The sequence below is a fragment of the Palaemon carinicauda genome, chromosome 6, assembly GCF_036898095.1.
Source record: "Palaemon carinicauda isolate YSFRI2023 chromosome 6, ASM3689809v2, whole genome shotgun sequence".
NCBI lineage: Eukaryota > Metazoa > Arthropoda > Malacostraca > Decapoda > Palaemonidae > Palaemon > Palaemon carinicauda.
Window position 1 is genome coordinate 7,252,049 of NC_090730.1, and position 14,321 is coordinate 7,266,369.

Below are 14,321 nucleotides of genomic sequence, written 5' to 3' on the forward strand. Positions count from 1 at the left end.
GAACTTGGCCTTAATGTACTCAGGGCTGCAAATTCTAAATGCCCTAAGATACAGTACTTGGAGGTAAAAGCAGAAGGCTTTCTATTTTTAGAGTGGCCAGAATAGTGATGTACATATGAAAAATTATTGGTAGGCTTTCTATATATGGAAAACTTAAATTTATCTGTTTGTCTAACTATTAACACATCTAAAAGTGGGATATGTTATTTTATTTATTTTATATAGTAAATTTTGTAGATGGTACTAATGAATTAATGATTGAAACAGAACCCTCAAGATTAAAATTTTATTCTAAAATACCTAAAACATCGTCAACATATCGATAACAAACAATTTTGGAGGACCGCACCAAAGGAGTTAATCTTGATTAAAAAAGAACTCCATATACATGTTGGATATGTGTATATGTATGTATGCATGTTGTATGTATGTACTGTATGTCCATTATTTTTTTCCTCATCCATTTGATATGTGTTACTCATTCCCAACTTTGCTTTATTCCAGACATAAACACAATTGGAAATGCTTTATTGAGGAGTCTTATATGATAATCTGTTGAACTGCCAGTTTGGACTTCCACCACAATGTATAAGGAATGTGTATGGGAAGCTTTGGTAAGCATATTTTACATCTTTTGTTGATTTTTATTAATATTGAAACTATGCAATTAACCGTCTATTTGTTCCGTAACTGACATACTAACCACGATATTTAATAGGGGTTATTACTTTCGGCGTAGCTGAAATGACGAGTCATTAGAATTTTAGCGAGGGTTTACTACCCCACCGCTAGTTAGTGGGGGGTAGGGAGGGTAGCTTGCTACCTCCCTACACACACCTGTGCTTGAGCTCACTTTGCTCTCGGCTTGGTTGGTAGTCGGACTTGTCCGCTCTCACCCTCGCCTCTCTGACAGCCATTAATGTCTCTGCTTTTTCTCCTACAGGTTTGTGTGCGAAGTTGGCCTCTGCGAAAATGCGCAAATGTCCTGGATTACCCGACCGCCCTTGTAGTACATTTATGTCGGCGGTTGAGACAGACCCTCACACCCTTTGTCCTTTATGTAGGGGCCAACGGTGTGATAGTATTAATAAATGTGGTGAATGTAGGGAGTGGTCTACTTCCCATTGGGAGAGGTTTTCTCGGCGACAGAAGAAGTCCAGGCGGGATATTTCTCCTTTGAAGATTTTTTTGAAAGGAGAAAATCCCAAGGACTCTTCTTCCGTTGCCCAAACCTCCTCTGAAGCTCCCACTCGATCGGTTTCTTCCGAGAGACCGTTGAGGGGTAGCGTAGACCAACCATGGTTCTGTTTCCCGATCTCGGGGTTTGAGAGATGGCGTTGCCTCCCCTAGCGAGGCAGCTCCACCTCTTCCCCCGGGGGAGGATTTAAATGTTAATATCAATGTAACTGATTTATTCCAGCTTTGGTCTTCCTTGGGGCTCGAAGGTTCGACCTCCAAGGAAGCCTTGTTTGACATCATGCGGTTAAGTGCTGCTGTCAAGCAATCGCCGACTTTGGCAGAGGTTGATCCTCTGTCTATCATCGACGTTGTGGTGGCAGAGGTATCCGATGCGGTATCTCCTACCTCTGCAACTTCTCAACCTGCTGTAGCTGAAGGCTTAGTTTCTCCCTCTGCTCAACTTTCGAGGGAGGAACTAAGTCCAACAGTCTCTCCTGCCGGTGATTCTCCCCCTCGGGGGAGTTCACTCACAGAGACTCCTCTTCGGAGGACTGCTGATGGTCAGCTTGCTGACCCAACGACCCCCAGAGGGCGCATACGTCGTAAGGCTCGCCTTCCTCTTCGCCGGAGAGGCCTTCCTTCACCTCACAAAGGTGTGAGGAGGCGCCTCTTCAGTTCAACATCATCATCGCAGTCCGCCGCAGAGGAGCCTCGTCATCGATCTCCAACTGTTGCGGCTACAACCCTGGACCTCTCTGCGGATCGTTCGCTATCCCCTTCGGTGGAAGATCATCCTGACAAAGGGCACGCCGACCTTCCACCCGTCAGACCTGCTGACCTGCCATCGCCGTTCCTGGCTGCTGATGCGCTGTGGGCGCCAACTAAACCTGTTTTTATAAAACAGTCAACGGTCCCTTCGGGGCAACAAGGGTGTACACACAAATTAGCTCACACGCCCCTTACGCGCCATGCCAAGCATGCGAGCCAAAGTTCTCCTAACCTCATTGAGGTTTCAGAGATAGCGCGACAGGGCTCTCCTGCTACTGCTGATAGAGCGTGCCAGTGCTCACCTGCGCACCAATGTTCTCCTAACCTCATAGAGGTTTCGGAGATAGTGCGACAGGGCTCTCCTGCTACTGCTGATAGAGTGCGCCAGTGCTCACCTGCGCGCACCTGGTGCCGACGTTCCTGATAAAGTGCGCCAGCGCTCACCTGCGCGCTAGCGTGCACCTGTTGCCAATATTCCCGTTAAAGCGCGCCAGCGCTTACCTGCGCGCCAGCCCTCACCTGATCGCCAGCGCGCCACTGCGCCCCTTCAACCTACTGTGCGCCATGCGCCCCAACGTTTTCCTGCGCGCCAACGTTTTCCTGCGTGCCAGCGCTCTCCTGCGCGGCAGCGCTCGCCTGCACGTCCACGATCTTCGGATCTGGGTGCAGTAGGGAAGTTTAAGGCTTCCCCTACTCGCCAGCGCTCGCCAACACGCCGTCTGCCTTCACCCGCGCGCCATTCCTCGCCAGTGGGTAATTGCGCCCAGTCACCTACACACCCCCTGCGCGCCCACGCCCATCTCCCACAGCAATGATGCATCGCCAGCCTGATGTGCGCCCACAAGAAGCTCGCCAAGGTACGCAGGATCCAGCTAAGCGCAGGAGATATCTCTCCTGCGTGCGCGCGCCCAACGACATCTTTTAGAGCGAACGATCCCTTGCCCACACAGGCTCTTCATGCTGATCCTGCGCGCCCGCGCGCGCTAACATTCACCCTCGCGCGCGAACATTCACCCTCGCGCGCGAACATTCACCCTCACGCGCGAACATTCACCCTCGCGCGCGCAATCTGCTTCCTGCGCACCCTCTGATGTCTCCTACACATGCTTCTGCGCGCCTACAGTCTCCCGCGCCGCGACCCCGGGTATTCCCCATCGCGCGATTGTCAGCGTGCTCCCCAGTGCGATCGCCAGCGCGCTCCCCAGCGCGATTGTCAATATCCTCGAACGCGCGATGCTGCAGGACAACGCGCGGCAAGGTCGCCATCGCCACATCCCCCTTCCCCCGCAAGCGCAGAACAGCGCTCTCGCCGGTAGGGGGAAGGGTCCAGAGAGGTGCAGGGACATTTTTCTTTTGTCTTTTTTTCTTTGCAGGCAAACCCCACTTTGGAAACTCCTAGGGATCGGTGGATCCCTGTCCCTCCAGAGGGAGTGTCTGACAGCACAGCCGTCAGCCAACAGCCTTGATTTGGGGCACTGATCAGAGCGGTCATGCAGGCTTTTAAGCCTGTTCCCTCTGAACTGGTCCACAAATCCTTAGCGGCATCTACTCCCCTGAAGAGAAAAAGAGGCGTTTCTGACGCGGTGACTTCTCTGAGGACTAAGCTGTCTCCTCATAAGTCTTCGAGGCAAGCTCCCTCCCCCCAGACTTTTTCTCCCTCCCCTTCGGACAAGGATTTCCCGTCCTCAGGGGAGTCACGTGAGGTGAGGCGTTCCCCCATCGCACCAATGAGGGAAACCCCACCTCGCGCTGGAAAGTCTTCCCGGGTAGGGGCGGAGAAGAGCCTACCTCTGTCGTTGTTGGAGTTCTGCATCCCTCCCAGGAGGGAGTCGAAGGACTCCAAGACCGTACCAAAGTCCTTGTCTAGATTTAGATCGGAGCCAGCCAGTCACTCGGAGAATGTCCGCGAGTCTCCCCAAGAAGAGCCTTTGGGGACAGGAGACTTTGCTGCTAGTCCTTCAGGAGGAGAGCTACAAGAGTCAGAACATGCATTTTGGTAGGTTCTGACCCTTATGAGGACTCAATGGGTTTGCTGACCCCGAGTGTTTGGGACTCAAAAACCCTCTAAGGCCAGCGCAGCTTTGCCCTGGTCTCAAGGGGTTTAGTGTGCCAGGGACAAGATCGCAGTCCAGCTCTCCAAGCTAGCCCTCTCCAGCCGATCCAGTGCCGGCAACAAGCTTCTCCCACCTCCTCGTCTACAACAGAGGAGGTACTTCGAGATCTTAGAGGAGTCTTGTCTAGCTCTTCCCCTTCACCATTCATTGGAAGAGCTTACCAAGGGAGTCCCTCTTGAGAGACACTCCAACTGACAGGTCTCATTCTTGGCGACTGAGATCCTTAATCAGGAGAAGCTTGCGAAGTGTGCCATGCAGGGCACTTCGTGGTTGGATATCTGGTTAGGGACCTTAGGTATCCTGATACGATCGGAGGATTTATCCAAAGAACGTACCAGGAAAGCTATGGAGACCTTTTTACTCTCAGGCACTCGCACAATCAAGTTTATGGCCCACCAAGTCTCGAACTTGTGGGCAAACACCATCCTGAAACTTCGGGGTGTGGTGTCTGGGAGGTTCCATCAAAAGGTCCCTAGCACCGAGATCAGCAGGCTCAGACATTCTTCTGTTATGGGAACGAACCTGTTTGAGTCTAAAGACGTGGAGCATGCCGCTGAGAGGTGGAGGAAGTCCCACCAAGACTCCCTCCAACTCCTATAAACTACCAGCACCCCAGCAGCCCCGGTCTACCAAGACCACGAAACCGACAACGGCAGCGAAGACAGTGGTGTCTAAGTCCTTTCCTGTCAAGGACAGGAAAGGCAAGAAGCCCTCCAGGGGAGGGAAGAATCCTAGAGGGAGCAGCCGAGGCCGCAAACGGTAGGATTGGCAATCCCGCTGCATGTCCACCAGTGGGGAGATGCCTTCAAAGTTGCGCAGACAGGTGGCAGCAACTCGGGGTCAATTCCTGGACGATATCCGTAATCAGTCAGGGATATCGCGTCCTGTTCACATCATCTCTACCTCCCCTGACGACGAATCCAGTATCATTGAGCTCCCTTGCCATGGGATCAGCAAGGGGGGCAGGCCCTTCGGGCAGAAGTCCAGACCATGTTGAAGAAGGGCACTCTCCTGGAGGTCCTCGACGGGTCCCGAGGCTTCTTCAGTCGACTTTCTTGTAAAGAAGGCGTCTGGAGGCTGGAGACCAGTCATCGACCTCTCGGCTCCGAACAAGTTTTTCAAACAAACTCAGTTCAGCATGGAGACCGCAGACACGGTCAGACTTGCAGTGAGACCTCAAGATTTCATGTGCACACTGGATCTGAAGGATGCGTACTTCCAGATCCCAATCCATCCGTATTCAAGGAAGTACTTAAGATTCAGCCTAGACAACAAGGATTACCAGTTCAAGGTGCTGTGTTTCGGTCTCTCCACAGCACCACAGGTTGTCACCAGTGTGTTCACCCTAATATCGTTGTAGGCAGACAGGATCGGCATCCGTCTCCTCCGTTATCTGGACAACTGGCTGATCCTAGCAGACTCGGAGTCGTCCCTTCTATGACACCGAGACAAATTTCTGGGACTTTGCCAAGATCTGGGGATCTTGGTAAATCTCGAGAAGTCCTCTCTGCTTCCCACTCAAAGACTGGTATACTGTACCTAGGCATGATTATAGACACCAATCTCCACAAAGCCTTCCCATCACACGACAGGATTGCAAGGCTGAGGAAGGTCGCAAGCCCCTTTCTCAGACGAGAAGTTTTTCCAGCCCAATCGTGGTTACGTCTCCTCGGTCACCTTTCCTCCTTGGCCCGTCTAGTTCCAAGCGGTCGCCCCAGAATGAGATCCCTCCAGTGGCGACTCAACTCCCGGTGGAATCAAGGTTGCGATTCCCTGGACATCATGATCCCTATGGGACCTGCGGAACGGACAGACCTCCAGTGGTGGGTGACAGACGAGAACCTACAAAGAGAAGTGAATCTTCTCGTCCTCCCCCCGGAGTTGATGCTGTTTTCGGACGCCTCGAAGAAAGGGTGGGGGGCCCACGTTCTACACCTCAGGACCTCAGGCCTGTGGTCAGAATCAGAAAAGTGCCTCCTTATAAATCTTTTAGAGATGAAGGCCGTTTTCTTGGCCCTTCAACAGTTCCAACAATACCTGGCGGGTCACTCTGTAGTGCTGATGAGCGACAACACCACAGTAGTGGCTTACATCAACAAGCAAGGAGGTACCTTTTCGAAGCAGCTATCCCATCTTGCAGGAGAGATATTGAGATGGACCGAAGTCCACTTGATTCCACTATTGACACGTTTCATTCCAGGCAAGAGGAATGTGCTCGCCGACAATCTGAGCAGAGCGTCTCAGATAGTGAGTACCGAGTGGTCTTTAGATCATCTAGTAGCCAACAAAGTCCTGACTTTGTGGGGTTCCCCGACTGTGGATCTGTTCGCGACACTGTTGAACTTCAAGCTTCCACTATACTGCTCCCCAGTCCCGGATCCCAAGGTACTCTGGTAAGATGCCTTCCATCAACGGTAGGACAAAATCGACGTGTACGCCTTTCCCCCGTTCTGTCTGATGAGGAGGGTGCTCAACAAGACCAGAATATCTGTCATTCTTTCAATGACCTTCATAGCTCCGCTATGGCATTACGCGGAATGGTTTCCGGACCTTCCGCGACTCCTAACGGAACTAACGAGAGAACTCCCTCCACGACACGATCTACTCAGACAACCACATGCCAATATCTTCCACAAAGCCATAGCTTTGCTACGACTTCACGCCTGGAGACTATCCAGCATCTCCTCGCTGAGAGAGGATTTTCGCAGCTAGTTGCAATTAAGATGTCTGGACATCTGCGAAAATCATCAGCATCTGTCTACCAGGCAAGTGGGGAGTCTTTTGTGGTTGGTGTCGTGGAAGGGGGGTCTCTCCACTTGATGCCACTATTCCAGCAATAGCGGAGTTCCTCGTGTATTTGCGGGAAGAAATGCGCCTTTCAGTCTCGGCGGTGAAAGGCTATCGCTCAGCCTTGTCTAGCCTTCAGGCTCAAAGGGGTGAACATTTCTTCCTCGCTGGAACTTTCCCTACTCATACGAAGTTATGAACTTACCTGCCCTTAGTCGGAGGTGAGACCACCTCCATGGAACGTGGTTTGAGTTCTCAGGTCTCTTAAGAGACCTCCCTATGAACCATTACGCCAGGCTTCAGATCGCCACCTAACTTGGAAGACGATGTTCCTACTAGCTTTGGCATCGCCCATTCAAGGGGTTGGGGGGAGGTAACGTTCAAATTTGTCCCTGAGTTTATTGCTAAGACTCAGAAACCTGGGGTGTCGGACCCTCGGTTCGACTCCTTCCAGATTTTGAGTCTTCGTTCTGTAACAGATGACCCTGACCATCTCCTACTGTGCCCAGTAAGGAGTCTGAGGTTATATCTCAAAAGAACAGCTGCAGTCCGTCCTCAGGTGCAGGCATTGTTTGTTAGCACTGGGAGGACTAAGAGGAGGGTCACCAAGAACACCATCTCGGCATGGATTTGCAAGGCGATCCATCTGTCTTTGAATCCAGACCCTCCTCCGTCACGACACCCTAGAGCACATGATGTCAGGGGCGTAGCTACGTCCCTGGCCTTCAAGAAGAATTTCTCAGTGACGCAGGTTCTTCAGGCTAGGGTGTGGAAGCGTCAGACGACCTTCACAGTCCACTACCTGCAAGACGTGACCCACAGCAGGCTCGATATGTTCTCTATCGGTCCTGTGGTGGCTGCATAACAGCTGGTTTAGAACCTCAGGCTCCTTAGTGGACAAGTTACTAGCAGAAGGTTGAGGGCATTGTTACCCGGTCTTAGTCTGCATGAATGAAAAGATTTATCTGGCCCTTATTCTTTTCTTCATCTTCCCCCTCTCTTGGGGAAAGCAGCATCCTGGGTTCTCTGCAGAGCTGACCTCAAACCACTGCAGGTAAACAATGTTTCCTTGTGTTCCCAGTATTAAGCTAATACTGTCACGTCCCCATACCGTGACGAGGTGGTATTGGGAGAGTCCTAGCCTAAAGTTTCCATCTAAAGGACTACAGGTCAACTTCCTAGGACGAGTCACACTTTATGATACCTTCACACACAGCTTGCGTAGGCCGCAGTCCTTGCGTAGCAAGGTTCTAGCGAGGTGCAGGAACTTCTTATTGTTGAGTGCTGACACTCAAATAATGAGTCCCCGGGCAAAAGCCAAAGCCAGTACTGGCTGGGACTTGCCACCCTTCCTAATGGGTGAGTCACCCCTATTAAATAGTGTGGTTTGTTTTTTGGTTACGGAACAAATGACAAATTCGGAGATAATTTGTATTTTTCCTAACCATACAAACCTTAGCTATTTACACATATTTGCCCGCCAGCCCTGTCCCCCAAGTCAAGCCCTACCTCTAAGTGAAGTGAGACATTTCACCGCTATTATAACATGAGCTGTATTGATTAACTGGTTTACCGTTCGGTATCGGTCTTATTCGGCCAACCACACTAGATTGGTGGCAGTTGGAGGGAGGACAGGTTGTTCCCCTTCATTGCAAGAACGGGCAAATAGTTACATGTCTCAACATAATCTCGAGATGTGTTTACTGTATTGCTATGTACTCCTCCCCCCCTCACCGCTGGACGATCCGCGGATGATGGGTGGTAGAAGAGAGCTTCTGCAAAGAGGCCTGTCTTCTCGTCTTCCCTCTGGATCTGATGCTCTTTTTAATGCATCAAAAGAGGGGGGGGGGGGCGCATATACCGCACCATTCCATCCTCGTCCGGTGGCCCAATTCAGAAAGGTACCAGCATTCACCTCTCTTAGAGAACCATCTGGCAGTACAAAACCTCAGATGGACAGAGGACAACTAGTTGCCCCCATCCGCTCGCGTCATTCCTGGTACAGGAATGTGCTTGCAGGACTACCCAGATAGTGGGCTCCTAGTGTCTTGGAATCATCTTGTATCCAACAAAGTCTTAACTTTGTGAGGTTCCCAACTGTGGTTACGCTCGCAGCGGCTCTGAGCTTCAGGCTCCCGCTCGACCGTTCCCCAGTCCCGGAACACCAGGCCCTCAAACAAGATCGGTGTGGCGGCCTAAAGGTGTGCCTTTTCCCCCCATTCGGTTTGGTGAAAAAGTCCTCAGCCAAGTCAGGATAAGTAAGATCTTATCACTCCAATAGCTTCGCTATGACATCCCACAGAATAATTCCCAGGACCTTCTGCAACCCCTGACGGAGTTCCAATAGCTTTGCTATGGCAACCTGCAGAATGGTTCCCGGACCTTCTGCAGCTCTTGACGCAGTTCCGAGGGATCTTCCTCCATGACACGATCGTCCAAGCAGCCACATGCTAACACTTTCCTAAGCCGTAGCTTTGCTTCGACCCACGTCTGGGATGATCCTACACCACCTCTCTCAGAGAGGCCTTTCACAACGAGTTGCGGTAAAGATGTCTAGGCACCTCAGACACTTTTCATTGTCGGTCTTCCAGGCGAAGTGTTCGGTCCTTTGTGACTGATGTCGTGGAAGGGGATTCTCTCCCATCGATGCCTTTACTTATACAAGTTTGAGATAACTTGTCCCCCGTCAGATCTCAACCTCTTCCTGGGAACGCGGTTCAGGTCCTTCAGTCCCTGAAGGCCCCTCTCTACGAACCTTTATGCCAGGCAGCAGATTGCTTCCTTACTTGGAAGATGGCCCTTTCTACTCACTTGGGCTTTAACCAAGAGAGTTAGTGTGTTGTATGATCCATCTTCTGATGTCTCCTACTCTAGGAGACAGGGAGAACTAATCCTCAGCAGCATCCCTTAGTTGATTGCCAAGACTCAAAATCCGAGTGTGCTGTACCCTAGATGCAGCCCATTTCGGATAAAGAATTTTTGATAGGTAACCGAAAACCCATCAACTGGGGTCTTACCCAGTGAGGAGTCTTTGGGGTTACCTTAAAAGAACGATAACAGCTCGCCCCCGTGTGTCAGCACTGTTGACCAGCACAGGGAAGATCAAGAGGAGGATCTCAAGGATTTCCTTCCCCTCTGGGATCGAAAGGCAATTGAGGTTGCTCTCAATCTAGACCCTCCTACATCCTAAGACCCAGGTCTCATAACTTCGGTGGCATTGCGACGTTCCTGGCATTCAAGAAACTACTCTGGCGCAGATACTTTAAGTGGGCATGTGGAAGCGTCAATAGACCTTCACGGCCCACTACTTGCAAAGACGTAACCCACTAAAACATGGAGACCTTTTCCATCGGTCCTGTGGTGGTCGCACAACAAATGGTATAAACACCTCAGGCTCCTTGATGGACAAGTAGCAGAGGGTTGAGGGCTGAGGTTACCCAGATTAGTCTGGGGTGAATGAGTAAGAATGACTGGCTCCTTTCTTCCTTTCACCTTCTCTCCTCTAGGGAAAACAGCTCCGCAAGCCTCAGCATAGCTGACCTCACCTCGCTGCAGGTAAGACTCATTTCCCTTGTGCCTCCTAAGTATAGAAGAATACTTTGTTACGTCCCCAATACCTTTTTGAGGGAGGGTATTGAATAAGTCTTAAGAACAAAAGGTTTTTTTACTCGAGTTCCTATGTTAAAGACGAGCCACACTGTTAGTTCCACTCACATACAAGCTTCTGCAGGCCGCTATCATTGCATTACCTCATATCGGGGCTTGATTTTAGCGAGGTTAGGGTCCCTTCTACTATCGATAACAGATCAAAATAGAGAGGACCCCGGGTCATGACCAAGGCCAGTTGGTGAGGACTTCCTCCCTCCTAAGAGTAAGTCACCCCTATGAATTGCGGAGGGTTTGTATCTACGCCGTAACAAATAACAAATTTGTAAGTAATTTGTGTTTTTCCTAGTATACAAACCTAGGGCTATTTATACAAATTGGCCCGCCACCCTATCCCCCGAGAAGTCCTGCCATAAAGCAAAGAGGTGTGAGTGAGTGAGCTGGGTAGCCAGTCTACCCCACCACCCACCCGCTAACTAACGGATGGGGTAGTTATCCCTCACTAAAATTATCATGGCTCGTCTTTCAGCCACGCCGAAAGTATACCCCTATGAATAGCTCCAGGTTTGTATACCAGGAAAAATACAAATTACAAATTTGTTATTGTATTGTTAAAATACAGTCACATTCATTGCACCTGGGCACTGCTTCATGTATAAACTAGAAGAGCACTCTGAGCCTGCAGACCTCCGCCATGGCTGCTTATTTCTCGAAACCAGCTTGCCTTTCCAAGAATCAATTTAGACCGTAGGCTTATTTGAAGTCTGTGTGACAACCATGTGCTAACTTGTGGTTAAGGTTATGCTTAATTCGGTCAACCTTTAGCTAGACCTTGACCTTTGACCTAGGATTTGAAAAATTGAATTGCTTCCATGTCTCAATATAACTATTAATCCTTGAAAGTTTCAGTACTCAGAGTGAAATTGTGCCCAGGAAGTTGTTTACAAACGGAGAAACGAAGAAACAGAGGCTAAATATAATATCCCAACTTTGTTGGCAGAGGTATCCTATCAACAAATTTGAGAAAATGTCAGCTGTGTATAAGACTGATCCTCTGTACTTCTGGAGTCTGGGACCCTTATGATTGAAGATTTTGTATGATGGTATGGTCATAGCATGCTTTGATTTTGACTTGTGTCTTCTAGGAAGATCATATATACAATTGATATAGTACTAGAAAGACATGGTAGATTTCGATACAATATATTGCATTAATTTACAGAATATGTTGTTAGGATTTTATTTTGATTTTTACAGTCCATATATTGATTAGATTGAGATTTATTTTTATAATTTGAAAAGAAAAATCAAAGCAAGTAAAAAATAAAACCAAGATGTCTTGGAATATAGAGGTTGGTTTGAAAGTTTTTCAGAGGGTACTAAATGATTGATTGAGAGAGGTTGTAAAGATTTAGAAACTGTATTATGGATTCATGAGGGGAGAGGGTTGTGGATTCTATCTTTATAATAAAGCAGTTACAGAAAGAGAGGCTAGAGGGATACTAGAAGCTCTTCTGTGCCTGTTTAGATCTAGAGAAGGTTTATGATAGAATACCAAGAGAAGTGATGTTTTGGTGCTTTGAAGAAGAGGAAAGCCACGGAGAAGTTATTTAGAATGTTAGAGATGATGTACTAAAGAACAAGGACAGAAGTAATAACAGCTGTTGGGGAAAGAGAGACCTTTTGGGATTACACCAGGTCGCAGCATTGAACCTGTTTGTTCCTTTACATACAAATCTTTTGGTCTTTGCTATGGATATATTGTTCCGGCTTAGCTGGAAACTAACCATAAACTGCCAGTTAGCTTGGGTTAGACAAGCCACCCTGCTCACATACTCACCCAGTGTGTGCTCACATACTTACCCAGTGTGTTACACCACTTGATTTTGGCTTGGTGGATTGCAGACGTGCTATCTGTCTCTCCCATGAAAAAGCTACTGAGATCATGGTGAAGGGTAGATGGAGATGGTTTAGGCATGCTCTTTGCACTCCCCAAAGTTTGAACTGGTCTCCACAAGGCATTAGAAGAGTTGGAAGACTCAGGCCTACATAGTTGAGGACTGTGAAGCATGAAGTAGATGAGGAATGGAGAAATATTGATTTTCAATATTAAACTTACCCGATAATCATGTAGCTGTCAACTCCGTTGCCCGACAGAATTCTATGGAGGGATACGCCAGCTATCACAATACTAGAAGGGGGTGTATTTACCAGCGCCACCTGTGGCCAGGTACTCAAGTACTTCTTGTTGACACCTCCTCAATTATTCCTCTGTCGTGCTTCCGGCAAGACGTTCTGGGATACGCTTATGTTCTTGGAGTATTTTTACGACTTTGGTGAAGTATTTCTCTTTGATTTCGGCTGTCGCTTTACTGGAAACTTCTATATTAGCTTAGTTAGCTTTTGGAATTAATTTGATTAATTTTGGTGACGAGAGAGTATGAACTCTCGTTCACTTTTCAATGGCCGACCCTTCCCTTAGACGGAAGTGTTGGTGTCTAAGAGAGTATAGACTCTCTTTCTTAATTTTGCTTAACAAAAGTTATAGATTTATTTTATATCTCTCCGCCTCTTATAGGCCTCTTCGATTAACTTCCTTTTATTATAAACTCATTAAAATTAATTTTTATATTTGTTTATATTCGACCTTCCTAATAGTAGGCGGTCTTTTACCGAAGTTAATAAACTTTGAGCCCGTCATTTCGGTTTTACCTGTTAACATATTATGCTATTTCCGCCACAGAGTTTGAAAGATTTTCTTTGACAGTCTCGTACTGTTTTCAAAGCTGAACTAACGTTTTGTTTTGTCTCTGCAGATGTTGACGTTCAGAACGTTCAACTTGCACTCTATCGTTACGATAGAGAAAGAATGTTCACGGTTTCACGTTGCAGTAAGAGTAACCGTGTCTAGCGTTTTGTTCATTCTTTCTTAACTTAATGGTTTTGATCCTATAAAGGAACTTTTCAGTTTTTTTTTTTTTTTCCTTTAACAATAATATGTTTTAACGATATATATGATTGGGCTCTTCTCTCAGGTTCTAGTCAAGAGAGAGAGAGAGAGAGAGAGAGAGAGAGAGATAGAGACGGAGGGAGAAAGAGGATAAACGTTTCATTCAAGCCTGCCAGGCGTACGAGTAACGTCGTTATCGTGTTTTGCTCTTCTCCCTAGTCTCTTTAGGGGAAGAAACTAAACGTTTCTAGAGTGATCTAGTGTTTAGTCTCTTTCCAACCACTGAATCTTCTTTCATTAGATTTTTCTGTTACATTGTAATTCTGTTTTCGCAATTACTAACTTTGAGAAAGGATAGAATTGCGTATTTCAGGTACAAACCACTTAAAGTTTCGAGTTCAGTGAAATAAGTGCAAACAGAAATCAAAGTGATAAGTGATTAGTGCGTGAGGGTACTTTTGTGCGCGCCAGTCGTCCTCCCAGTCCGGGACCTCTTGCAAGCTCCCAAGCCCAGGGGAGAAGCAATGTCGAAGGGCATAAGGGTTCAGCAGGCCTTGATCGGCGCACAGAAGTATTCTCGGTGGTTGTGGGCGTGTCTTACCGAGACCGTCACTCCCACCCGCAGACGATTGAGCCCTTTTTTTGCTCGTCTGCAGAAGAGATTAGGGGAGAAAATAAAGGCAGAGTAACGCTGGTCTCAGGTCTCAAGACTTCTTAAACGTTAAGTCCAGACCTATGCCAGACGTACGAAGTTAAAGTTCACAACCCGAATGCAGTCATTGGGTTAGCTCTGACTCTCCTCAGTCATCAGTTGATTACACTCCCCCTAAGAGGAGTAAGGTTCTGCCACAACAGATCTCTGCTGTTAAGGCTTTACCTCAGCAGAACTTAGTGTCTGCCGACCCCAAGTTAACTCT

General features: G+C 48.3%; 1 protein-coding gene across 1 annotated transcript in view; it reads left to right on the forward strand.

Moving 5' to 3' along the window:
• The window catches only part of LOC137642410 (golgin subfamily B member 1-like), a 45,274-nt gene that overhangs the window by 13,683 nt on the left and 17,270 nt on the right, over positions 1 to 14,321 (forward strand). Inside the window, exon 2 of the mRNA XM_068374953.1 lies at positions 505 to 614. Coding sequence (XP_068231054.1) covers positions 585 to 614 — 30 coding nt within the window. The 5' untranslated portion in view covers positions 505 to 584. The remainder of the gene's footprint in view (positions 1 to 504; positions 615 to 14,321) is intronic.